General features: G+C 37.2%; 1 protein-coding gene across 2 annotated transcripts in view; it reads right to left on the bottom strand.

The window, feature by feature from the left end:
- LOC128645799 (diacylglycerol O-acyltransferase 2) overlaps positions 1 to 27014 on the bottom strand; it is a 71766-nt gene that overhangs the window by 11176 nt on the left and 33576 nt on the right. For both annotated transcript variants that reach the window (XM_053699045.1, XM_053699046.1), the window contains 5 exons: positions 20750 to 20857; positions 14668 to 14738; positions 14317 to 14521; positions 7623 to 7797; positions 5956 to 6158 (listed from right to left, as the gene is read on the bottom strand). In XM_053699045.1, the coding sequence (XP_053555020.1) occupies positions 5956 to 6158; positions 7623 to 7797; positions 14317 to 14521; positions 14668 to 14738; positions 20750 to 20857 (762 nt within the window). The remainder of the gene's footprint in view (positions 1 to 5955; positions 6159 to 7622; positions 7798 to 14316; positions 14522 to 14667; positions 14739 to 20749; positions 20858 to 27014) is intronic.

Raw genomic sequence — 27014 nt, 5'->3', positions numbered from 1 at the left:
ATACTTCAGTATGCTGTCTATCAATACAAACTTCATCAGATTTAAGAGAAGTTAGGAGAGACCTTTTACATTTATTTGAAGGCGGAATAGCAGTCATAGCCTTCTCTATGGCTGCAGCAATATAATCTTTTATATTTACAGGAATATCATGTACATTAAACTGTAAAGGTTTAACAGTAGATATATTTGTACTTATAGAAACATTATCAGCATGTAATAATTTTTCATAACAAGTGCCACATATTTGAGCTGAAGAATTAAGATCAGCTAATTTACAACATACACACTTAGCTTTGGTAGAATTGTGTTCAGGCAGCTTGGTTCCTACAGTAACACCAGAGACAGGATCAGTTTGAGACATCTTGCCCTCTATTAATCAAATGAGAGCAGAGAGCAAATGAGGGAGACACTTAATATAACAAATTTTGGCGCCAAAAAAGGCACAAATGCAGAGAAAAACACTTTTGGCCCCAAAGCTTAACAAATTAAATGACGCGTCATAACAGGTGCGACTTTGCGCCAAAAATGTTGCAATAAAAAGTAACATTCTGCGTCATCGCGAGCCTAAGCCCACAAAAATTTGAAAAAAATCAGACTCCAAGTTAAAACTAACTGGAACCCCAGGTAAGCCTAAAAACTCCCATAAACATAATTTCCATGCTGAAACTGTTAGACTGCAAATGGAATCACACAGACCTGACTCATGGCAAATACATACAATATACATTTAAAACTTTATAAGATAAAGTGCCAATCATAGATGAGAGTGTCTTAAAAATGATATATACTTACCAGTAGACACCCATCCACATATAGCAGGCAGCCAAACCAGTACTGAAATATATCAGCAGAGGTAATGTTAGAGGAGTATAATGTCGATCTGTAAAGCAGCAGATGAATCCCTGTGACCGATTAACAGAGAGCCTTAGAATAGATTTCCCATAGGTGAAAACATGGTATCATCAGGCAATACTCCCTTCACATCCCTCAGACAAACACTGTACTTAGAGAGGAACTGGGCTTCAATATGCTTAGAAGTGCCAATCACAGAAGAAAATAAAGCACAACTTGCTTCACCACCTCCATGAGAGGCAAAGTTTGTAAAACTAAGGTATGTGTGAAGTAGGAGGTGTATTTATAGGCATTTTGAGGTTTGGGAAACTTTGCCCCCTCTTGGTAGGAATGTATATCCTATACATCACTAGCTCATGGACTCTTGCCAGTTACATGAAATAAATGTCAAATATTTACACTAAATACATAGTTAAAATCCTTATTAAATATGAATATTGCATAAATATGTTTTATCATGTTTTCATCTACTTTGCAATGTATTTTTGAATTGTTTTTTGCATCTTTTTTTCTTTTGGAAACCAGTTACTGCCTGTATGTCTCCCTGCTCTAATGTCTGTGCACCATTTGACTTTTTATTGCGGTTTTTCAATAAATTTTGGACTTTTATTTCTTGGCCATTTTTCAGAGAATATGAATGAATATGAATGATAATACAAAAACTTTTCTTTCACTCATGGTTAGTGTTTGGAAGAAGCCATTTATTATCAATAAACTGTGTTTACTCTTTTTAAATTATAATGACAACAGAAACTACCCAAATGACCCTGATCAAAAGTTTACATACCCTGGTAATTTTGGCCTGATAAAATGCACACAATTGACACAAAGGGGTTTGAATGGCTATTAAAGGTAACCATCCTCACCTGTGATCTGTTTGCTTGTAATTAGTGTGTGTGTGTATAAAAGGTTAATCAGTTTCTGGACTCCGGACAGACCCTTGCATCTTTCATCCAGTGCTGCACTGACGTTTCTGAATTGGGGGGAAAAAAGAATTGTCAAAGGATCTGTGGGAAAAAGGTAGTTGAACTGTATAAAACAGGAAAGAGATATAAAAAGATATCCAAGGAATTGAGAATGCAAATCAGCAGTGTTCAAACTCTAATCAAGAAGTGGAAAATGAGGCGTTCTGTTTGAGAATATACTACATTCATCTTGCCATCAATTCTGACCAAATTTCCTGTGCTTTTGTAGCTCACACATCCCCAAAACATCAGCGATCCACCTTCGTGTTTCACAGTAGGAATAGTGTACCTTTCATCATAGGCCTTGTTGACTTCTCTCCAAATGTAGCGTTTATGGTTGTGGCCAAAAAGCTCAATTTTGGTCTAATCACTCCAAATGACTTTGTGCCAGAAGGTTTGAGGCTTGTCTCTGTGCTGTTTGGCGTATTGTAAGCAAGATACTTTGTGGCATTTGCGTAGTAATGGCTTTCTTCTGGCAACTCGACCATGCAGCCCATCTTTCTTCAAGTGGCTCCTTATTGTGCATCTTGAAACAGCCACACCACATGTCCTGTATTTCACCTGAAGTCTTTGCATCCCGAACAATTTTCCTGTTTTTCCTGGCAGCTGTGGCTGAAATTTTAGTTGGTCTACCTGACCGTGGTTTGGTTTCAACAGAACCCCTCATTTTCCACTTCTTGATTAGAGTTTGAACACTGCTGATTTGCATTCTCAAATCCTTGGATATCTTTTTATATGACTTTCCTGTTTTATACATTTCAACTACCTTTTCCCGCAGATCCTTTGGCAATTATTTTGCTTTCCCCATGACTCAGAATCCAGAATCATCAGTGCAGCACTGGATGAAAGATGCAAGGGTCTGTCAGGAGTCCAGAAACTCAATGACATTTTATACATGCATACTAATTACAAGAAAACAGATCACAGGTGAGGATGGTTACCTTTAATAGCCTTTCAAACTCCTTTGTGTCAACTTGTGTACATGTTATCAGGCCAAAATCACCAGGGTATGTAAACTTTTACTCAGGGTCATTTGGGTAGTGTCTGTTGTCATTATGATTTAAAAAGAGTAAACACAGTTGATTGATAATAAATGGCTTCAGCCAAACACTAACCATGAGTGAAAGAAAAGTTTTTGTTTTATCATTCATATTCTCTGAAAAATGGCCAAGAAATCATAAATTCTGCCAGGGTATGTAAACTTATGAGCACAACTGTAAATATATATATATATATATATATATATATATATATATATATATATATATATATATATATATATATATTTATATATATATATATAAATAAATATATATAGTTCTTTACTATTGATACACTCTATCAATAAAGAGAAATACAATCCTTGTCTCTAGTGTATGTGGGACACCAAATTAGGGTGGGGTACTTGCTGCTAAAAACCCAAAAGAATTGGTTGGTACAAAAACCAACACTAAATGGGGCAAAGCAAGAAAATGTTTACTGCAAAGAGTTCCATTACAAAACATCCAAACAGATGAATTCACGTGGGATTCTAATAAATACAGTCTTCTTGTTGTGGTACATATAAAAAGCAAGAGAATAAAAAAGTAAAATCACCTTTTTTTCGGTTTACTCACAGAGTTTAACCTCATCTCTGAGGAAGAAGGTTTAAGGTTTACCATTCAAAATGTATCAGACTGCACTTAAGGAATCGATAAGTATATACTTGCACAGAATACATACTTGATATAGACTGATCCAGAAAAGACTTTGTTGTATATACTCCTATTATCAACAACTAGCACTAAGAGAACCGGCAAACGGTTGTTAACTGGGGATTAGGAAACAGTGCAACACTTTTAATCTGCTAACCTTGTGTGCCCATGTTACCTCATATAAACTGAGGTTACTAAATGTGAGCATTCTGTACACTCATTCTTTGCTGGATCTTATTGTCTTTTAACTGTTAATATTAAAACACAATATTGCACTATTGGTTTGTCCTGTTCTCTTTTCCATATGTTTTGAGATACTATTCTCCTAGTACCTACCATACTACAAAAATCATTGAAGCAGATAACCCACTGAGAGTCAAGACAGCACTTCAAATAAAGGCGGACACAGTGTAGCGAGACAACCTTGGTGTAAGGAACTGCTCCCCCTAGCAATACATTTACCTCATAGGATTGAGGCTAAACTCTGTGAGTAAAAATAGAAAAGAAAATTTTACTTTTTTATTCTATTGCTTTTTATATGTACCTTGCAACACATTTTAAGGAGAGACTGTATTTATTAGAATCCCACGTGAATTCACCTGTTTGGATATTTTTATATATACAAATACACACACACACGATTTAGATTTTACTTACGCGTACTTGAGTTTCTTAGGTTTCTTATTAGTAATTATTTGTGAAGAAACACTGCCCTCAAGGGGCCAAGTACTCATTAGAGCATTAAAATCTTGCCACTGAAAGGATGGCGAGACATATTTGTAAAATGTTCACCTAAGCTAACGTGTATTGTTTCCTTACTGTTATACAGGTTACAGAGAATTTATCAGCTATGTATGTGATGACCATTGTTAATAAAGGAAAAAAAAATGTTAATCTTAAAGCTATTTGTTTTTTTAGTAACAAGATTTTTTGTACAGGATATTAATTTCCTGCAGAAGACAGTGGCCTCAAGTTTTTCCGTTTACTATAGTGCGCGTTTTTAAACGAAGATTGGTTTTTTAACATTGTATTTTTCCAGTCGCTATAAATCACACAAAACTGTAAATAGTTCTGTACAGTACAGAACCGGTAAGTACTAATATCTTGGTCGCACTGTACCTAATGTATTCTTAAAGTAAACACGTTTATTCATGCTAGGGGATAACTATTACCACAGTGATCACCTGGCTAGTAAGACTTTTAAAGTGGCTTAATTCTAAAGAGGGGGTTATAGTCTTTAACAAGGGGTCTTGAAAGTCTCTCGGCCCTTTTATGAGCTGTTACAGGCACATAAAGACCTTTTTCTACAAAATGTGTGTGATTTTGTTTTAATTTGTATAAAATGGTGCTTAAACTTTATGTCCCAAAACCATTTGAAAGAGAAGGGAGTTTCTAGGGCTTATGGAAGCTGAGCTAGAGGGGTTTGAATACTTACCCCCTACATCCAGCTCCCTAAATCTCTCTGTAGAAGCCAGGCACTTCCCCGACTATGCGGGACTATTTGGCCACCTCGTATTCAGAGATAAGTGTGTGTTTGAGTGTGTGTCTGTTGGGGGGAGGGTGATTAACTCTGAAAACAACCAACCACCCTCCCTGGGGTGATTAACTTAAAACATTGTGCAGATGAAGACCATTTGTCATCATCTGCTGTTAACAGGTTGAAGAGACAGTAAAAACATTTAAATATAAAATGGTTATTTGTGCGTAATAGAAAAAAATTGCCCTATACTTTTATAATTTACTTTTCCACATTATCCTGTAATTTAATCCCTTAACCCCAAAATTTGTATATATACGTTATGCGGTACAAAGCCCATCGTACCACAAAACTTATATATATGCTCTAGCTTCAGGAACAAACAGCTGTAAAGGCTGTAAAGTTACAGCTAAGAGCTGCTGTACAAGAGCTGCAGGCATTTGTCTGCATATGGAACTATAAACTGGGTACTGGTAGACAGTACCTAAGATGGCAGACACCATTAGGAGGGGGAGGGTTAGAGAGCTGTTTGGGACGGATCAGGAAGGGTTTTAGCCGGACCGCACAACCTGTAATACGGCGCTATTGAAGATCACGCACTCAAACGTCATTTCTGAGTGTGGAATGGAGGGTTGCATTAAGGCTAAAATGCTTGCGTTACAGCCTAAACCGCCGCGACTTGTAATATGTGTCACCGCCCATTCCCCGCGGAATGGCCAATTTTTCAGCGGTATAGCCGTAACACAAAACTCGTAATTGAGCTGTTTGATAGGTAAATAAAAAAGAAGGCTCTATTTCTGTTTAAATGGAGTGATAGCAAACATGCTAAAAATTCTTCAGTATTTTGGGCAAGTTTTTCTCTAAAATTCCTGATAACAAAGGGGATAATTCTGAATATTGTGTGTTAAAAACATGCAGTTGATTATGATAGTGTTGATAAACTGCCACAATAATATAAAATACTCACAAATGGTGGTGATTGGCCGGGAGTAAGGAATGAATCCCTTGGACTGGCTGGATGTCAGGCCGCGACCATAAAAGAAACAGGGAGCAAAACCGAAAAGTTTTTGAAACTTGCATTGAACAGAGCGCAGAAAGCTGCCCTCTGAGAATTGCACTTGTTGGTACAGGTCATTTTCTCCAAAAGAGAAGGAGGGTACCAGGTCTGCCCTGTGCCAAGATAAGCAAATAATAAGTTATCAACCAGAAAAGCAACAAGAAAGATAGAAAAATGACACAGAGATAATTGAGACGAATGACAGAAGGAAAGACAAACTGCTATTTATAAAGAACTAAAATAAAGGTTTCACTTATTGAAATATATATAATAGGCAACTAATGAAGAGGTCAAAAGTACGGTACCACAGATAGTCTTTGGTCTAATTTCAGACATGCCCCAAGTGATGTAAGAACAACTCTTTAAAAGGGACAATCACAGTTAGCATCTATTGAATTGTACATGCAGAGGACCTGATTTTAGTAATAAAGTTATTTCAGTATCTGTAACTATTTGTCTATCTGTGGAGACCATAAGAAAATTGTATTCTTTTTTTACTGTTTGTGATTTACAGTTATTTTTAAGTGCATGTTTTAGTATTTTAAATAGACATAGCAGTCCTTTGCAAAATGTTGTAATGCACTTGAGCATGCTATAAATGTGCTGCTGTGTGCCTCTAGCCATGGATTTAATCTCACAAATACGCACACGACATGGGTGTTAACAGGTTAAATGTGTTAAAGGGACAGTCTAATCCAGAATTTGTATTGTTTAAAAAGATAGATAGATAATCCCTTTGTTACCCATTCCCCAGTTTTGCATAACCAACATGGTTATATTAATACACTTTTTACCTCTGTAATTACCTTGTATCTAAGCCTCTGCAGACTGCCCCCTTATTTCAGTTCTTTTGACAGACTTGCATTTTAGCCAATCAGTTCCTTCTCATAAATAACTCCACTGGAGTCAGCACAATATTATCTATATGTCACACATATGAGCCTGCCTAGGATTAGCTTTCAACAAAGTATATCAAGGGAACAAAGCAAATTTAATGATAAAAGTAAATTGGAGATTTGTTTAAAATTACATGCCCTATCTGAATCATACAAGTTTAATTTTGACTAGACTGTCCCTTTAAACCCTAAGGCCTCTATTTATCAAAGGTCTTGCGGACCTGATCCGACAGTGCGGATCAGGTCCGCAAGACCTCGCTGAATGCGGAGAGCAATACGCTCTCTGCATTTAACATTGCACCAGCAGCTCACAAGAGCTGCTGGTGCAACGCCGCCCCCTGCTGACTCGAGACCAATCAGCCACCAGCAGGGAGGTGTCAATCAACCCGATCGTACTCTATCGGGTTGATTTCCGGCGATTTCTGTCCGCCTGCTCAGAGCAGGCGGACAGGGTTATGGAGCAGCAGTCTTTAGACCACTGCTTCATAACTTGTGTTTCTGGCGAGTCTGAAGACTCGCCAGAAACACGGCCCTTCAAGCTCCGTACGGAGCCTAAGGGTCTTGCTTATAATCATGGTTAAGTCCTCAGTGTTATTTGTATGCACATATGCTATGAGGTATAGTTATTAGTATAGCTGAGTAAATATAACTCTACATGTTACAATACAGAGCAGTACTGACCCATGTTCAAGTGCCAGGCGTATAAAGCCACGTCTCCTGCTTAGGAGCACTGAAATGACCCCTGGATGGCAGGATAAGGACTCTGCTGCTCCACCCACAACAATTATTACAGCATTACCACGACTACGCTGTGAGAGTACATAACTAATAGCCCTTTTATTTACTGGACACAGGCCTATAGAGAAAGGGAGGGAGAAAACAGAAAAATCATTAGTGGAATAGCAAAATGAAATAAGGGGAGGTTGGAGATTATTTAATATAATGTGTGACATGAATTTGAGAAGAACAGATATCTATTTGTTGTGCTGTAGAACTGAAAGATATGTTGAATATAAATAAAATATTATAATAATGATAGAAGTAGAAGAAAGATGTAATTCAAGCACAGCATAAGAGGTCACCTTGTAAAAGAATAAATGTCAGAAGTATAGGACAACACAGCTTAAATCTGTAACACATTTAGCCTTACAGACTACTCAACATCTCTTAGGGGCCCATTTATCAAGCTCCGGATGGAGCTTGAGGGTTCGTGTTTCTGGCGAGCCTGCAGACTCGCCAGAAACACCCGTTATGAAGCAGCGGTCTAAAGACCGCTGCTCCATAACCCTGTCCGCCTGCTCTGAGCAGGCAGACAGACATCGCCGAAAATCAACCCAATCGACTATGATCGGGTTGATTGACACCTCCCTGCTGGTGGCCGATTGGCCGCGAATCTGCAGGGGCCGGCGCTGTACCAGCAGCTCACAAGAGCTGCTGGTGCAATGCTGAATACAGAGAGCTTATTGCTCTGCGCATTCAGCAAGGTCTGGCGGACCTGATCCGCACTGTGGCATCAGGTCCGCCAGACCTTTGATAAATATCCCCCTTGTGTGTGTAGGGGATGGGATAGCGCTAATTAAAGCTTAAAAGAGATTTGGTAAATTTCTATTATATTATTAACGTATTTTAGCGATTATAAAACTCAAAATATATCTATTGTATAAACTCTAACAATAAAAATGATACATATGAATTAGATTAAATACATTTTTAATACAATGTGTTTGAAATCAATTCATAGTATGGTTGACAAAATAATTAATAATAATACGATGCCGGCATCTGTTGTTTTAAAATACAATACATCCAACTTAATAAAAATGGCTTGGTAAAATATATAAAAAAGATTAATATCTGTGAAACCAAGATTAGCAATGTTAAAAGATATATCTTTAAAGCAACAAATATGTATCGTTAAATATAGAGTACCTTTTTGAAATATATATTTCGGAATGGATCGGGACTCTCAGATATAGTATTGAACGAAAATTTAAATACAGTTCGTTGTGGAAAAGAAGTCAAAGATATTTTCTTATAACTAATTGTTACCGTCTCTGATCCCAATTATAGATGTTTGGTTGAGACTAATGTAGCAGTCTCGGATCAGGATATTTAGTGATATGTTGTGGCAAGTAGATCATGGGTCAGGAATTATACTTTTGGATACTACTCAAATATTGTAAGAATAGTTCGAAGTACCTGACCTACTACACATCTGCTCCAACTATTTTAATATAGCAATGAATAAGTAGAGTTCCTTAGTAGGTTGTCATATTCAATTTAACACAGCAGATAGAAAATCTTTTCCTGAGCGTTCAGGTCCGATGAACAGTGGCTAAGTTTCACCGCTTCTGATAAGTTCTGGTGAAAAGCGTAGAACTTTGCTCACTCATTGCTATAAGAAAGAAGTTAGATCACACTGCGCTGGGAGAATGGATACACTTATAAGCCAATGGGTTAAATGGAGATTCCTCTAACTCCAAAACAAGTTACTAACACAAACACAGTGGTGTTCAAAAAAACAACACTATTAAGCCCTTGGCGCTGCCGAAACAGCCAAAATAAGTGAAAACAAAAAAATAAGTCACTTTAGTCAATATAGCCAATCTATATTCCAAAGATCAAAAAGAATTAGTAATTCTATAGTAAAGAAGACTTACCAGGAGAAATGAGTCATAAAATGGATACAAATTTATTAAACATTACAGACAATTCATAAAATAATCTAACACATCTTTATCCCCTAATGCGCTGATCAGGCATATATATAAGTGTAGCAACAGTTAAAATAAATATCCCTATACAATAAAATCTAAACAGAGCAATGAAGAAAATAAAATAAAAAATGCATTTAAAACTAATGGATCGCTGGGATGAGAGGTCAAAATGGTGATCCCAGGGAGGCAATCAGATTTGGAAACCACGTCAGCTGGAGGTAAGAACCGTCTGGAGCTGCAATGAGATCGAGACCCGGATCAAAAGACAAGAAAAGAGCCACAAAATTATGGTGTTCACTTTTACTTACACCATAAAGGTATTCTGTACACTCCGGCTCTTTTTCTTTTCTCCTGGTGTTTTAGCAGATAGTTGCCGTAATGTCCCCTCTTTCAAGCAGCACTTTTCAGTGAGTCAATCCAGACCGCTCAAAGAAATTCTTGAAGTCTCGGCCAAAAGGAAGTTTTCGTTAGGAACACCTGGTTCACAAGCGTAAGTGGGCGGAGCAACGCGTTTCAGCCCGTTCTGGGCCTTTGTCAAGCTCCTGATGATCGGAGTATACGGTCTTTTAAACCGTCAAGGATACCTTTGATTGGCTGTAACTAGATTTTTACTTGGTTCCTTTAATATCGGATCTTTTTTGGTTCTCCTACGTTCTCCCCTTTTTCCTCTCTGTCTGATGCCCTTCTTTTTCGTAGGTCCCTTTGCGGTAATGGACTTGCATATAAATCTTGGCCTTGTCCTTTTTAATCTTGAAGGAAGCTGGATCGGCTTTCAAAATTAAAAAGGACAAGGCCAAGATTTATATGCAAGTCCATTACCGCAAAGGGACCTACAAAAAAGAAGGGCATCAGACAGAGAGGAAAAAGGGGAGGACGTAGGAGAACCAAAAAAGATCCGATATTAAAGGAACCAAGTAAAAATCTAGTTACAGCCAATCAAAGGTATCCTTGACGGTTTGAAAGACCAGATACTCCGATCATCAGGAGCTTGACAAAGGCCCAGAACGGGCTGAAACGTGTTGCTCCGCCCACTTACGCTTGTGAACCAGGTGTTCCTAACGAAAACTTCCTTTTGGCCGAGACTGCAAGAATTTCTTTGAGCGGTCCGGATTGACTCACTGAAAAGTGCTGCTTGAAAGAAGGGACATTACGGCAACTATCTGCTAAAACACCAGGAGAAAAGAAAAAGAGCCGGAGTGTACAGAATTCCATTATGGTGTAAGTAAAAGTGAACACCATAATTTTGTGGCTCTTTTCTTGTCTTTTGATCCGGGTCTCGATCTCATTGCAGCTCCAGACAGTTCTTACCTCCAGCTGACGTGGTTTCCAAATCTGATTGCCTCCCTGGGATCACCATTTTGACCTCTCATCCCAGCGATCCATTAGTTTTAAATGCATTTTTTATTTTATTTTCTTCATTGCTCTGTTTAGATTTTATTGTATAGGGATATTTATTTTAACTGTTGCTACACTTATATATATGCCTGATCAGCGCATTAGGGGATAAAGATGTGTTAGATTATTTTATGAATTGTCTGTAATGTTTAATAAATTTGTATCCATTTTATGACTCATTTCTCCTGGTAAGTCTTCTTTACTATAGAATTACTAATTCTTTTTGATCTTTGGAATATAAATTGGCTATATTGACTAAAGTGACTTATTTTTTGGTTTTCACTTATTTTGGCTGTTTCGGCAGCGCCAAGGGCTTAATAGTGTTGTTTTTTTGAACACCACTGTGTTTGTGTTAGTCACTCATTGCTATACCACAAAAACAGTTGGATCAGATGTGTAGTAGGTCAGGTACTTTGAACTATTCTCTAAATATTGAGTAGTTTCCAAAAGTATAATTCCTGACCCATGATCTACTTGCCACAACATATCACTAAATATCCTGATCTGAGACTGCTACATTAGTCTCAACCAAACATCTATAATTGGGATCAGAGACGGTAACAATTAGTTACAAGAAAATATCTTTGACTTCTTTTCCACAACGAACTGTATTTACATTTTCGTTCAATACTATATCTGAGAGTCCCGATCTATTCTGAAATATATATTTCAAAAAGGTACCTGTATTAAATTATACTTATCTGCTATATTTAACGATACATATTTGTTGCTTTAAAGATATATCTTTTAACATTGCTAATCTTGGATTCACAGATATTAATCTTTTTTATATATTTTACCAAGCCATTTTTATTAAGTTGGATGTATTGTATTTTAAAACAACAGATGCCGGCATCGTATTATTATTAATTATATTGTCAACCATACTATGAATTGATTTCAAACACATTGTATTAAAAATTATTTAATCTAATTCATATGTATCATTTTTATTGTTAGAGTTTATACAATAGATATATTTTGAGTTTTATAATCGCTAAAATACGTTAATAATATAATAGAAATTTACCAAATCTCTTTTAAGCTTTAACTAGCACTATCCCATCCCCTACACACACAATCTATCCTAGTGATTAGTTTGGAGGTCTAATCACAATTTGGGATTAGCTTAAGAGAATCGAGTGTTAGCATCTTTAAATATCTACCCCGCTTTTTTTATAAATATCCCCCTTAGAAGGTTACTAAACCATAACATATACAGGGGTAGCAGGCATACCAGGCCACTCTGCCTTTTTTTTAGAAATACAAAGGCAGAAACAGCAAATGGTGCATACATTATGAGGCATCATGCTGAAATTGGCCCCAACAATTATTAGGGGCTGGTTGGATTCTTACTTTAGGAGTGTTCTGTACAGAAAAGGGCAAAATCTTTTTTCTTTCTTTCATCTTGTAAAATAAACACTTCCTCTCCATCAGAGCTTCAGCATACTTCACTACAAATGGGCAGAAACTGAAATTATTCACGGAGGACCAATCTGCCCCTTTTTAAATTAATTTCTACCAACTGCAGCAGTCAGAGACCATCTGCCCCACCTCACCCCCCAGAATTCCTATGGTTCTAAGAGTTTGAGAGAAAATCATAACATGAAATGTAGTTTGTGACTAAGAATGTATTGTGAGAGAGAACGTAGTACAAAGTAGGCTAAATAGTCTGAAGGCTTGCCTGGCAGCATATGGTAAAGTAATGAGAACTATATTTACATGTGCACTACAATAATAAAAAAAGGCTAGGGTGCAGTGTGAATTGGGCACTTTAGTACACAAGCACAATGACGTTTAGAAATGTAATCACATCTATTTTTTAATCTAGTGATTTCCATCTCTGGTAGCAGTAGTAAAGTAAAATATAAATCAGAATAAGTTTAAATTGACCGTAAAATGCCAAAATTGTATAGGTTGGTCACATTCTATTGCTTCTGGTCATTCGCCTATTGGTTTGAAGACTGATCATAGATCTCTTCATTCTTTGTCACCTTTAGCTTTATTTCTGCCATCCTATACAGATGGACAAACTCTGTATGCAATACAATTCTACTATCTCTCTACTCTACCCTCACCAAGGCCTAGATTGCAAGTGGAGAGCAATCAATAGTGCAGGGTATCCTATCCATATTGTGACCCTGCGACAAGAATAGCACACAATCTAGTATTACAAGAGAATGGTAAAAAGATTTACCAGGAAATCTTTTTACCATTTCTTTTCAATGGATAGCGCAGTGTGCAATATATCACTCATATTCTCATATAACAAGGTGCTGGAAAATATAGCGCTCTTAGAGTAAAAAGGTTAACGCTTGAATATATGTGTATCAAAACGCATGTGTAATACATTAAAATAAATTTATATATATAAAAATATATATTCTGTGTATGTTTATATACATTTTAAATGTAAAATATGTTATAGGAAGTAAATCTTTTAACAGTTTTTTATAGGGATATGGTATTCGACAATTTGTTGGAAGTGTTTGAGCCCTTCCACAAATGTGGAAGGGCTCAAAAGTGTATATGTGTGTCTATATATTTATATATATGTATGTATGTGTGCAGTGCTATAAACGTATATCTCAATACAAAATCATAGTTTAAATGTTAGTGAAAAACTCCACTATATGACCTTTGGTTTAGCGTACCTTCGGCTTAGCACTCGAGAAGCAGCTGACATAAGTTTTTCAGTGAGCCCCCATATAAGTTTATTATGTGAGGGACTTAGCGCATTTGCACCATCCAACATCCAGATGATAGCATGTCCTAGACTTTCACTTGAGAGCTAACATATTACTTTAACCCCTTAAGGACCAGCGACGTACCCTGTATGTCGCTGGCCTTTTTTTGGGACTTGATTATTTTATAGCGCGGTCTTGCCACCAGCGTTGAGACTGCTCTATTCCACAAAGCCTGCTGGAGGGAGGGAATTAATAGCGTGTTCTTGCTAGACTTGTGCTATTATGTCCTGAAAAAACCCTTAACGACCAGTGACATACAGGGTACATTGTGGTCATTAAGGGGTTAAACTTGTAACATGAGCACAAAAATACAAGTGATATTGATTTAACTTAAGTTGTGTTAACACACAATAGTGCTACTATTTATTTTTGTGCACCACTTGCAATATAGGACCAAGTCTTTGTATACCATATTTTCCTTTTGTCTTTGTAACCATCCCCCTGCAGTTTAAGAAAAATCTCTAAAATTGTTTCCTTTCCACCCTTGAGGAATATGAAGTGAACAGTGAAACATACCCCCACTCATCATGTACTCGCGCAGTACAGGTAGACGAAAGTTCCCTGCCAACGTTGCCAAATAGGGGCGGATTCCTGGGAATTTTTGGGAGAAGCCTGTGGACTCAGTGACAAAATTACAGAATGCTCCAATGCATAGGATCCCATGTGGGTGTGAACCAATGATGTAATTACGTCCAGGTGGGAGATTATGAGTCTTAACCAGCTAAAACAAAAGAGACAAATGAGACTGGGAGAGTGTTAAAATGTACATTATTTATGCATGCTCCTTTATAAAGAAAACATATATAGGTTTCTGTTGTGTGTTGTGCATAGAAATAATAGTAGCTTATATAAATAAGATGGGCAGACCTGTATGGGGAAATAGTCCCGAAAATAATTCCATACAGACCAGCTCCGCACCCACAGACTGCGTCGCCCACCTGCAAACCAAGATATTATTGCATGTAAAGTGAATACATTGCATACTGAGTTTAGTCTGAATACAGGAGAAATTACAAAACTAAGGACATTTTCCCACCGAGTTGTTCATATGTCAGAACAACCACTTATTATATACATTATTTTTACAGTATACCAGTAAATGTCTGTTCAATGTGCCACCAGGGTTTTAGATTATTCATATAACGTTTTATTATATATAGTCTATAGCAAAGATTACTTTGTATAGCACAATGTAGGACTGACCATTCAGTGTGCTATCCCTTGTGATAGCATATTAACGATACACTAAGAAGGAGTTTTTAGAATAAAGTAACTATTCTCTTTATTCATAACCACCCTTTGTGTTTTAGAGGCTGCTTTAGTTACCCATCTATTACTGTAGGACGTCCTAACCCAAAATTGAAAGGAACTGCCAGTGCTGAACTTGCAATCTAGTGCCTCTGTTACACAGTCTTTGCTTTTATGCAAGGTGAGATGTATAAAACAAAACATAGTTTTAGGCATTGGAATATGAGGTGACCCTTGATATTTAGCTTCATGTTTGACTTTCTAGAATATTCAAGTTGTGTGATCTAGAACCATCCCTGGTCTGGACTGTAATACATTATTGTATCTGACTGTTTAATCTATCATTAGAATGCATTTATCAAAGTTTACATGCCAATACATTAACTTATTTAAGATCAAACTAATGACATAGTATACAACAAGTAGGATAAAAAGTATCATGCAAGGAGTAGGCAGAATAATTCCCAGAAGGTTTAAGGGAGCCTCCCCACCCTAAGTATAAACCTACTCTTTAGTTTATATATAGCCAAGAGGGCCTATCTGGAGAGTGGAAACCTTAAGAGTTATACTACAAACTAGACATAACCCTGGGTTAAAACAAGACCTTAGATTCACAAAATTTAGTGTTCTACCCTTAATAATTATAATTTTAAACATATACTTTTCACTACCAGAATTGCAATTAAGAATACATTTGTGGAAAAATTTTACCTTTTTTCAGATCTGGATTACTCAAGCCATAATATGTTTCATATAGTTTCCTTTAACTGTTGCTTGATAAAATACTTATCTATTTTCAAAAACAATTACACAGGGGGTACCCGTAATCCATAAAATCCCACTTTTTAAACTATTAGCTATTTTTCCCACACAGTTTATGACACACAAATATCTTGTGCATCAACATTTTGGTGCCAAAATGACATGTGCATCAACAATTTGACACACAAAATGTCGCATGTGTCAGAATATGCTTCAAAACTTGACAAGAAAATGTTGTAAACATGGCACCATTACAACATAGCACTGCTACAGTCTAAAGTACTATAAAGTTAGAACATTTAATAAATAAAAGAAGGTATATTGAGACAAACACTCACTCATAAACCCAGATCATGAACATATGGGGGTCAATTTATCAAAGTATGAACTGAAAATATGCTTGAATTACACGTCATATTTGTCGCAAGATTGATCTCCTGTAGTTATCAAAGTGTAAACTTCATTTACATACACATTTGATTACTTCATTTACATACACATGTAGTTATCAAAGTGTCAAGATCTGCAAATGTTGAAATTTGTGACGTAATATACGATTGCGCAATCTCAATGCTTGCGTCATTACAGATGTTTTGAATTCACATTCTACTCTATTTGTCACTTTTCCCAATTTATCAAACATTTAACAGGTACGCTCGCGTGTATTCTGACGTAGCGTACCTAGTTTTCAATCCACCACCCTTGAGGTCGCGGATGCCATAGAACTCAATGGGAGTCTGAAAACACAGAAAGCTTATGTTCGATGCTGCAAGAGAATGACGTATATTACATAATAAAAGTAAATTAGAAACTCTATTAAAATTGTATACCCTTTCTAAATCAAACAATATTATTGCTCCACATTTGGTGCACTAGTAGATATACAGGGAGTGCAGAATTATTAGGCAAGTTGTATTTTTGAGGATTAATTTTATAATTGAACAACAACCATGTTCTCAATGAACCCAAAAAACTCATTAATATCAAAGCTGAATAGTTTTGGAAGTAGTTTTTAGTTTGTGTTTAGTTATAGCTATTTTAGGGGGATATCTGTGTGTGCAGGTGACTATTACTGTGCATAATTATTAGGCAACTTAACAAAAAACAAATATATACCCATTTCAATTATTTATTTTTACTAGTGAAACCAATATAACATCTCAACATCCACAAATATACATTTCTGACATTCAAAAACAAAACAAAAACAAATCAGTGACCAATATAGCCACCTTTCTTTGCAAGGACACTCAAAAGCCTGCCATCCATGGATTCTGTCAGTGTTTTGATCTGTTCACCATCAACATTGCGTGCAGCAGCAACCACAGCCTCCCAGACACTGTTCAGAGAGGTGTACTGTTTTCCCTCCTTGTAAATCTCACATTTGATGATGGACCACAGGTTTTCAATGGGGTTCAGATCAGGTGAACAAGGAGGCCATGTCATTAGATTTTCTTCTTTTATACCCTTTCTTGCAAGCCACGCTGTGGAGTACTTGGACGCGTGTGATGGAGCATTGTCCTGCATGAAAATCATGTTTTTCTTGAAGGAGGCAGACTTCTTCCTGTACCACTGCTTGAAGAAGGTGTCTTCCAGAAACTGGCAGTAGGACTGGGAGTTGAGCTTGACTCCATCCTCAACCCGAAAAGGCCCCACAAGCTCATCTTTGATGATACCAGCCCAAACCAGTACTCCACCTCCACCTTGCTGGCGTCTGAGTCGGACTGGAGCTCTCTGCCCTTTACCAATCCAGCCACGGGCCCATCCATCTGGCCCATCAAGACTCACTCTCATTTCATCAGTCCATAAAACCTTAGAAAAATCAGTCTTGAGATATTTCTTGGCCCAGTCTTGACGTTTCAGCTTGTGTGTCTTGTTCAGTGGTGGTCGTCTTTCAGCCTTTCTTACCTTGGCCATGTCTCTGAGTATTGCACACCTTGTGCTTTTGGGCACTCCAGTGATGTTGAAGCTCTGAAATATGGCCAAACTGGTGGCAAGTGGCATCTTGGCAGCTGCACGCTTGACTTTTCTCAGTTCATGGGCAGTTATTTTGCGCCTTGGTTTTTCCACACGCTTCTTGCGACCCTGTTGACTATTTTGAATGAAACGCTTGATTGTTCGATGATCACGCTTCAGAAGCTTTGCAATTTTAAGAGTGCTGCATCCCTCTGCAAGATATCTCACTATTTTTGACTTTTCTGAGCCTGTCAAGTCCTTCTTTTGACCCATTTTGCCAAAGGAAAGGAAGTTGCCTAATAATTATGCACACCTGATATAGGGTGTTGATGTCATTAGACCACACCCCTTCTCATTACAGAGATGCACATCACCTAATATGCTTAATTGGTAGTAGGCTTTTGAGCCTATACAGCTTGGAGTAAGACAACATGCATAAAGAGGATGATGTGGTCAAAATACTCATTTGCCTAATAATTCTGCACTCCCTGTAGGGATAAAAATGAAAAATACATTACTACTTATGGATTATGCTACAAATTTGTCTCCCATTACAAAGCAAGGGGACAATATTATTTCTACAAATTTGTTGAAAAGTTTTGCCCCAAACTTGTCGTACTAATAGATATAGAGATAAAAATGAAATACACAACATAATATAGCTAACTTCCTTTTTATTTTTTGTTAAAAAACTATGTGCACCATGTTTAAGCCATGTAATACAAGTCCCAGTCTTCACTTCGCGCCAATTTTGACTCAACATGTTTTGCACCAATTATGACGCAAACAACCCACACACTAGTGAATTTTTCAACCACTTTTGATTGGAATATGCATATTCACATTATTTATGCCAATCTGATTCAAATATACATTTTAAACTATCACTAACGAATCAAATTGCTTGATACTTGTATCATTGATCACTCATCAGAACTTGTAAGTGCCATTTGTTACATTGTGTATTATACTTTGAAGTATAAGACAAGGTTTAGACAAGGATTTTAAAATTCGAATTGATGTTTGATTCAATATAATCTTAAGCTGATAGCTCAAAGGGATAGCCCACCTAACATTAAACTGTCAGTTACAGCAGAAATTAAAATCACCTCTTTACTGTCATGCTATTTTCAGTGTATTTCTTCCTTCTCTTGATTTTCTTTTTCAGTAAGAAATGTCATCTTATATGCCAGCCCATTTTATAACACCTGTGAAGGGGTGGTTTTTAAAACTAGATTGCAATCAGGAGGGGTTACACAGGTACAGAGAGAAAACTGGCCAGCTCTTAAAATATCCATTGATTGCAAATAAATACATATGATACTCTGATTACATGTTTTATTTGCAATTATTCCTGCTCAGAATAATAATACATTTACACTATATACATATAGTGGTATAAATAAACACAGAGATATGAAAGACAACATTGTTTAGAACAAAAAAAAGGAATTTAGGGACATGTAAATATGTTTGCAAAAGATTTCTGACATAACACACACACACGTGTATATATATATATATATATATATATATATATATATATACACACACACACACACACACAAGTATGTGCAAATATATATGTACAAATTATAGCATTAATAATCATTTATTAAAAAAAATATGAGATAAAAGCATATCATGACTTCTAGAAATACAAATACACATTAATTTATGTGAAAGTATCATATAACAGATTTTTTTGTATAACAAATCAATATAAAGATAACTTTCTATGAGAAATTGTTTGTTGAGGTATAAATGTAGCTATTTCTTGGACATTAACAGATGAAAAATAAAAGATTAGCTTCAGAGAAATGTGCTTGTTCATGGACATTAATGAAATGGTATAAATAAAGTTGGGAAAAACCCGAATAACTTCGACATCAATGACTGTTAGTTAACAACAGTCCGATGCTCTTCGCACCATACTTGACGAGCGTGTTTTTGACTGCTTTTTTGATAAATAAGGGTATTGTATTCAGATCTGCGTCAGCGATGCCTGGCGAGCGTATTGACGCCGGCGAATGCACTGAGATTTATAGCTTTGATAAATTGACCCCATGGCCTGAATAAGGTCACAGCAGGAGAATTCCTCGACTATTGGCACATGTATATAGCTGAGCTGAAGAGTGCAAAATCATTAGTAAGTGGGAAACAGTTTCATGAACAGTGTGAGGAGTATATCTCATGTCCATATATACCTGGGTACAAGGGAAAAACTTGGGAAGCATGACAAGGTCTCCAACAGACGGCAGGCAACAGAGACCAGGGGGTGTTTGTATCCTTCTGAACTGAGCATGCTATACTAATAGCCAAACATGAACTGCAAAGCTAAATATCAAGGGTGCATGGGGTACTGGTGAGGTATCCCTTATTCTGCTTTTTCCTACCACCAAGTTTTTATACTCTTTTTTTTCCCTCTTCCTCTGCACTGGACATATAAAAATAACAAATGGCACCTTTGAGTTTGGGGGTGCTACAGTAACGAATGGTGATGCATAGCACCCTATAAAACTGCCACTGATGTCACAACACAAAAATGTATGAGAAGTATTAATGGCCGGCTTCCTCCGATTGTTGCGTGCCCCCTTTAGTGTCCAGCTCGTGAGGCTAAGCAACGATTGGAGGAAGCCGGATTTGTCATCAATCTGCTAACTACAGCAGGAGCTGGGGGCGGAGGATCGCCGGTCTGTTTTCCATATAGCAAAGGTAAGTATTTTAAAAAAAGAAGCTTCATTGTAAAGTTTAATGAATGAAAGTGCCCCTGTTTTTAAGAGTATTTTTAGATATTGGGCACTTATTCATTAAACTTTACATTCACTTTAATTCTATGTCACTTTTCATTATGTAATAAAAAATGTGCCCCTTTTAATATGTTACTGTAGTGAATACTGATCATAGTGCTACTAAGTGAGATACACATATTTTCTGTTAAGTTACTTTTAGTTAAACTGTACACACTGCTAATTATTTTTACCTGCTTCCGGAGTATCCCAGTCCAATGCAATCCAGCTCACATATAGAGCAGTAACTGGCCAGAGGCTTGTGAAAAATAGGTATGCCAAAAGCACGAGGAACAGCAGACCTGATAGGATACACACAAAATAAATCAAGAATCAGACAAAGCATGCCGTTTTAAGGGAATTTCCTATTTACAGTACTTTTATTATCAAATTGTGTACAGTATTTTATATGCACACTTTCTAAATCACTAGCTCCTACTGAGCTTTTTATAATGCACTTGTTAATTATGTAATTCTACTATATTTCATGGCCCTTAATGGCTGATTCTTTAAAACTCTGTAATATTGAGAGAAATATGCTACCCTTGGGCAGACTTCATTCAATTCTCTAAAAAGAGGAGGCTGAACCTTAAAATCTCAGCTAGTGGTGAGCTGCTTTACAAAGAGGGTAATGAAGCTCTGTGGAATGGAAAATCTCACAGGGGGGAGCAAATTTGACAGGGAGCACCTGTCACTGGTAGGGAAATAAAAAAGAAAAATTAAAAATAAAATTATGCTTTTTCAGTGCGCTTTATCTTGTAATTGCTTTTTCTACAGCTTTGTTTGTATTTAAAAATGAATGCTTTGAATATTCTAAAACATATCACAAGCTTACCTTCTGCAAAATAATAAATCAGACCCAGACTTAGAGAACATCAAACACATCCACGGAATGTCCCTGGTCAGCCCACTCACTAAGGCTGTGACTCATTTCACAATAGAAAAATAAAGTACCCTTTGAATTTTGTATTCTTGGTTATGATTTTAACTTTGTATTTTGAGACTAGGTTGTACATTAATTATAATTTTACTGTTTACAATAAATACATTTTTTCCTGTGTATTTCAAAAAACAATTGCACAGACTAATATAAATTTCCATTTTACATGTTTTTAAACAAAAAATTTCAATGTGTGATATTAAGGGACATAATCACTTGAAAGTGATGCAGCAAAGCTGTAAAAAGCTGACAAGAAAATATCACATGAACATCTGTATGCAAAAAAGGAAGATATGTTACCACACAATTTCCTCAGCTCACCAGAGTAAGTGTTCTGTAAAAAGTTATCTTTCATTTTCTGCCCATCTGCTGGTTAAAAAAAAAAAAAAAGTAGAAATAACCAGCAGCCAATCAGCATCAGTAGTGCTGAGGTCATGAACTGTTTTACTGTGACCTTGTGAGATTTCACTTAACTCTCATGAGATTTCATAGTAAACTTCCTTAAACTGAATAGGGAAATAACATGGGGTCGATCCGATAAAAATCGTCGCCCGCAAAAGCCGGCGATGCCAATATTTACGCTGGTTTGGTATCACATATACGGCGTAACCTAGAAGTTACGCGCATATATTTCTGCCGTCGCCCGTAGTTTTTTGGGCCATAGGCAGGTATACCAAACCAGCGCAGTTTGGTATCCAATATGCAGCGTAAGGACTTACGTGGCGAAAATGGAGAAATCTTACTCCATTTTCACCTCGCCACAAAAAGCAGCCGTAAGAAGCCTTACGCTGACTATTGGAGCCCCGTAACTCCCTAAACTAGCTAGAAAATAAACCTAACACCTAACGCATGCGCAATGTCTATCTACCTGTCACCCGCGATCTGCAAAATAAAACCTAACACCTAACGCATGCGCAATGTCTATCTACCTGTCAACCGCGATCCCCCCCCGAAATCCCTAATAAAGTTATTAACCCCTAAACCCCTAAAGTTATTAACCCCTAAACCTGAACCAATCAGCCAATCAGATTGAACTTGATTCTGATTGGCTGATTCAATCAGCCAATCAGATTTTTCTACCTTAATTTCGATTGGCTGATAGAATCCTATCAGCCAATCGGAATTCGACGGACGCCATCTTGGATGACGTCATTTAAAGGAACCTCATTCGTCGGGAAGTCGTCGTGCCGGAAGGATGCTCCGCGGCGGAGGAGCGAAGTAAGAAGATTGAAGATGCCGATTTGCTTGAAGACGTCGCCGATGGAAGAAGACTCTCTGCTGCTTGCTTCAAGACATCGCCCGGATGGAAGAAGACTTCACTGCCGCTTGCTGGAACACATCGCCCGGATCGGATCAGGAGTTCTGCCCGACGGGGTGAATACAAGGTAGGGAGATCTTCAGGGGGGGTAGTGTTAGGTTTATTTAAGGGGGGTTTGGGTTAGATTAGGGGTATGTGGGTGGAGGGTTGTAATGTTGGGGGGTGGTATTGTGTTTTTTTTTTGCAGGCAAAAGAGCAGTTTTCTTTGGGGCATGCCCCCACAAAAGGCCCTTTTAAGGGCTGGTAAGGTAAAAGAGCTTTGAACTTGTTTTAATTTAGAATAGGGTAGGGAATTTTTTTATTTTGGGGGGCTTTATTATTTTATTAGGGGGGATACACCTTAGAATAGGTGTAATTAGCTTAAAAATCTTGTAATCTTTTTTTTATTTTTTGTAATTTAGTGTTTGGGTTTTTTTTTTGTAATTTAGTTTAGTTTATTTAATTGTATTTTTAGATAGGTATTTGTAGTTTATTTAATTTATTGATAGTGTAGGTGTATTTGTAACTTAGGTAAGGATTTATTTTACAGGTAATTGGGTAATTATTTTAACTAGGTAGCTATTAAATAGTTAATAACTATTTAATAGCTATTATACCTAGTTAAAATAATTAACAATTTACCTGTAAAATAAATATAAACCCTAACATAGCTATAATGTAATTATTAATTACATTGTAGCTATCTTAGGGTTTATTTTATAGGTAAGTATTTAGATTTAAATAGGAATATTTTAATTAATAATATTAATATTAGATTTATTTTAATAAGAGTTTAGTTAGGATGTTAGAGTTAGATAGGGTTATTATACTTAATATATATATAATATAATAACGATATTAACTATATTAACCCTAATATAATTAGGGTTAATATAGTTAATATATATAATATAATAACTATATTAACTTTATTAACCCTAATATAATTAGGGTTAATATAGTTAATATAGCTGGCGGCGGTGTAGGGGGATTAGATTAGGGGTTAATACATTTATTATAGGTGGCCGCGGTGTAGGGGGATGTAGATTGTAGGCAAAAGAGCAGTTTACTTTGTGACAAAGCCCCGCCAAAAGCCCTTTTAAGGGCTGGCAAAAGAGCTGTTACTTTGGGGCATGCCCCGCAAAAAGCCCTTTTAAGGGCTGGCAAAAGAGCTGTTACTTTGGGGCAATGCCACGCAAAAGCCCTTTTCAGGGCTATTTGTAGGGTTAGACTTAGGTTTAGTGGTAGGGATAGTTTAGTATTTTAGGGGTTAAATAATATAATATAGATGGCGGCGGGGTAGGGGGATTAGATTAGGGGCTAATAATTTTAAAATAGCTGCGGGGTAGGGGCTCACTTTAGGGGGTAGGTAAGGTAGATGGCGGCGGTGTTAGGGGCTCACTTTAGGGGGTTATAGATTTAATATAGCTGGCGGCGGTTTAGGGGTTAATAACTTTATTAGGTAGTGGCGGTTTAGGGGTTAATACATATTTTATTGTTAGGCTAGTGAGGGGGGATAACGGATAGACGTTATAGAGGGTTAGACGTGTCGGGCTATGTTAGGGAGGCGTGTTAGACGTGTCGGGCTATGTTAGGGAGGCGTGTTAGACAGTGCGGGTGATTTAGACTTTAGTCAGGTTTTGTAGGCGCCGGCAGTTTCTAACGTGCCGCAAGTCACTGGCAACGCCAGAAATTTGTACTTGCGCAGATTTCTGGACATCGCTGGTTTGTCAGACTTACGGCACGTTAGCATCTGACGGCGACATATATGGGATAGCTCGAGTTGCGAGCTGAAACTGCGGGCGACGCGGGTTCCCTCGCTTGCGCCGCAAACTGCGATCTATATCGGATCGCGCCCCATGAGTGTGCATGAGGCAGGCTCCCTTGCATGTCCCGGGACAGGCACACTGATTTACTGCTTAAAGTCCTTTACAATGGGGTGTGAATACTTAGGACATTTTGAGGTAAAAAATCTTTCTTTTTACATAGAGATGTTCAGTAGTGATGTCCCGAACTGTTCGCCCGCGAACGGTTAACAGCGAACATAGCTTGTTCGCGTTCGCATTTGTGGGCGAACACATGGCGATGTTCGATCCGCCCCTATGTGTCATAATTGTGGAAACTTTGACCCTTTATGTCACAGCCGCCTGACAATTTAGAGCCAATCAACATCAGACACTCCCTCACAGACACTCCCAGCTACTCGGAATCCGCCATTTTAGACTCATAACGACCTTGCTTTTTTAATGAGAGGACGTGTTGTGTTTTCGCTCCTGACATTAATAGTAAAAACATAGCTAGGCTAGTGTATTTACAGTCCAGAAGGACTCCACTCATCTCTGCTGCAAGCACAGCACCCCAAAAAGCCCTTTTTAGGGCTATATTTCGTGCCGTTTTTTTTTTTTGTTTGTTTGTTTTTATTAGCATTTGCCTGGCTTTCAGCTGTGTGTTTAAGGCTCACAGCATATGCTGTGACTACTGCCACCACTGATATCTCCCTAACAACATTAGTTTAAATTTAACTAACCCAAAAATATAATTATTTTTCTAGTGTAATTTTTTTTCATTTTCTATCAGGCCAGTGTCACACAGCATATACTCTGGTTCATTGCTCTGTGCCAGCCAGCAGCCAGCAGTGTTAATATCCGTTTATAATATTATTTTTAATTTAAAAAAAAAACACAAAAAAATATTTTTCTAGTGTAATCTAATTACATTTACTATCATGCCTGTGTCTGTCAGGCTCACTCAGCATTAATATACCTCTTTTTTTCAGTCTTTTGGTTAATTGGTCTGTGCCAGGCAGCCACCCAGCACTCATATCTATTTTTCTTTCATCTTAATTTTAATATAAAAAAAAAAAAGTTTAAATTTGTTTGCTAGTGTAATCAAATCTAATTTTCTATCCGGCCTGTGTGTTTTGCTGACATAGAGAGCCTACTGTGTTTACTTGCTGCCCTCCCTAGTCTATGAGCCACGACTCATATGTGTTTAACCTTTTTTTAATTTCCCCCCCAAAAAAATAATTTCAATCATTTTTCTAGTGTAATCTAATAGTATTTTCTATCAGGCGTGTGTGTATCCGACATACATAGCCTACTGTTTTTAATAGCTGCCCTTCCAAGGCTATCAGCCACGACTCATATGTATGTGCTTAACCTTTTTCTTAAAATTTCCAAAAAAAAGTCTTTAAATCATTATGCTAGTGTAATCTAATTGTATTTTCTATCAGGCCTGTGTCTAACTGTCTATCTGACTTACACAGCATACTGTTGTTATAATTGCTGCCCTACGTAGCAGCCAGCCAGTGCAACCACTCATAGAGTCATATGTGCATTGCACTTCTTAACATAATTTTAATATTAAAATCTAAAATTTTAAAATATTTTGCTAGTGTAATGTAACTTAATTTTCTATCAGTCCTGTGTTTTTGTCACTTACACAGCATACTGTGTTCAATTACTGCCCTACCTACCATCCACGACTCCTATCTGCCAGCCTGTCTGCCAGGCCCAAGTAGCCAATTAGTGGCACCAATCACAATTCTTGTAACAGTAATAAAAAAAAAAAAATCATAATTTTTTGGACTGCAAATATTCAGTCTCCTAGGGCCATTGAATTTCATTTACCTCCTGCCTGCCACTGCCAGCCTTTTGTGCCAGGCCGTCTAGCTAACTATTTACACCAATCATAATTGTTGTCACAGTCAGACAGTATAGTTATTAATTTAAATAAAAAAAAATTTTAGTGTTGATCTTAACCCTCAGTTTGCTCGTGTCTTTGAATTGCACTTTTCTACAGCCTTCCAAGCCTGTGTGCCAGGCCTACTTAAAAAATATTTACACCAATCATATTTGTTGTGACAGTATTCTAATAATTAAAAATTAAAAATTTTGGTAATAGTTGCTGTGATTTGAATCGTCAGTTTGCTGGTGCCATTGAAACGCACTTTCCTCCTGCCTTGCAGCCTGCTGTGAGCCAGGCCCCTACCTAGCCAATTGTTGTCAGCAATCATATTTCTGTTAACAGTATTGCAAAAATTGTCAATCATCACTGTTTAGACTGTCAGTAATCAGTCTCCTAGTGTCCTTGAATTGCATCTCCCTCCTGCCTGCCATCCTTTTGTGCCAGGCCGTCTTGCCAACTATTTACACCAATCCTAATTTTTTGTCACAGTATAGTTACTAATTATAATTAAAAAAATCGTTATTGTTGATGATCT

This window comes from Bombina bombina, chromosome 1 (assembly GCF_027579735.1).
Source record: "Bombina bombina isolate aBomBom1 chromosome 1, aBomBom1.pri, whole genome shotgun sequence".
NCBI lineage: Eukaryota > Metazoa > Chordata > Amphibia > Anura > Bombinatoridae > Bombina > Bombina bombina.
The sequence above is the reverse complement of the archived record's forward strand: the minus strand, read 5'-3'. Positions and strand labels throughout refer to the sequence as shown.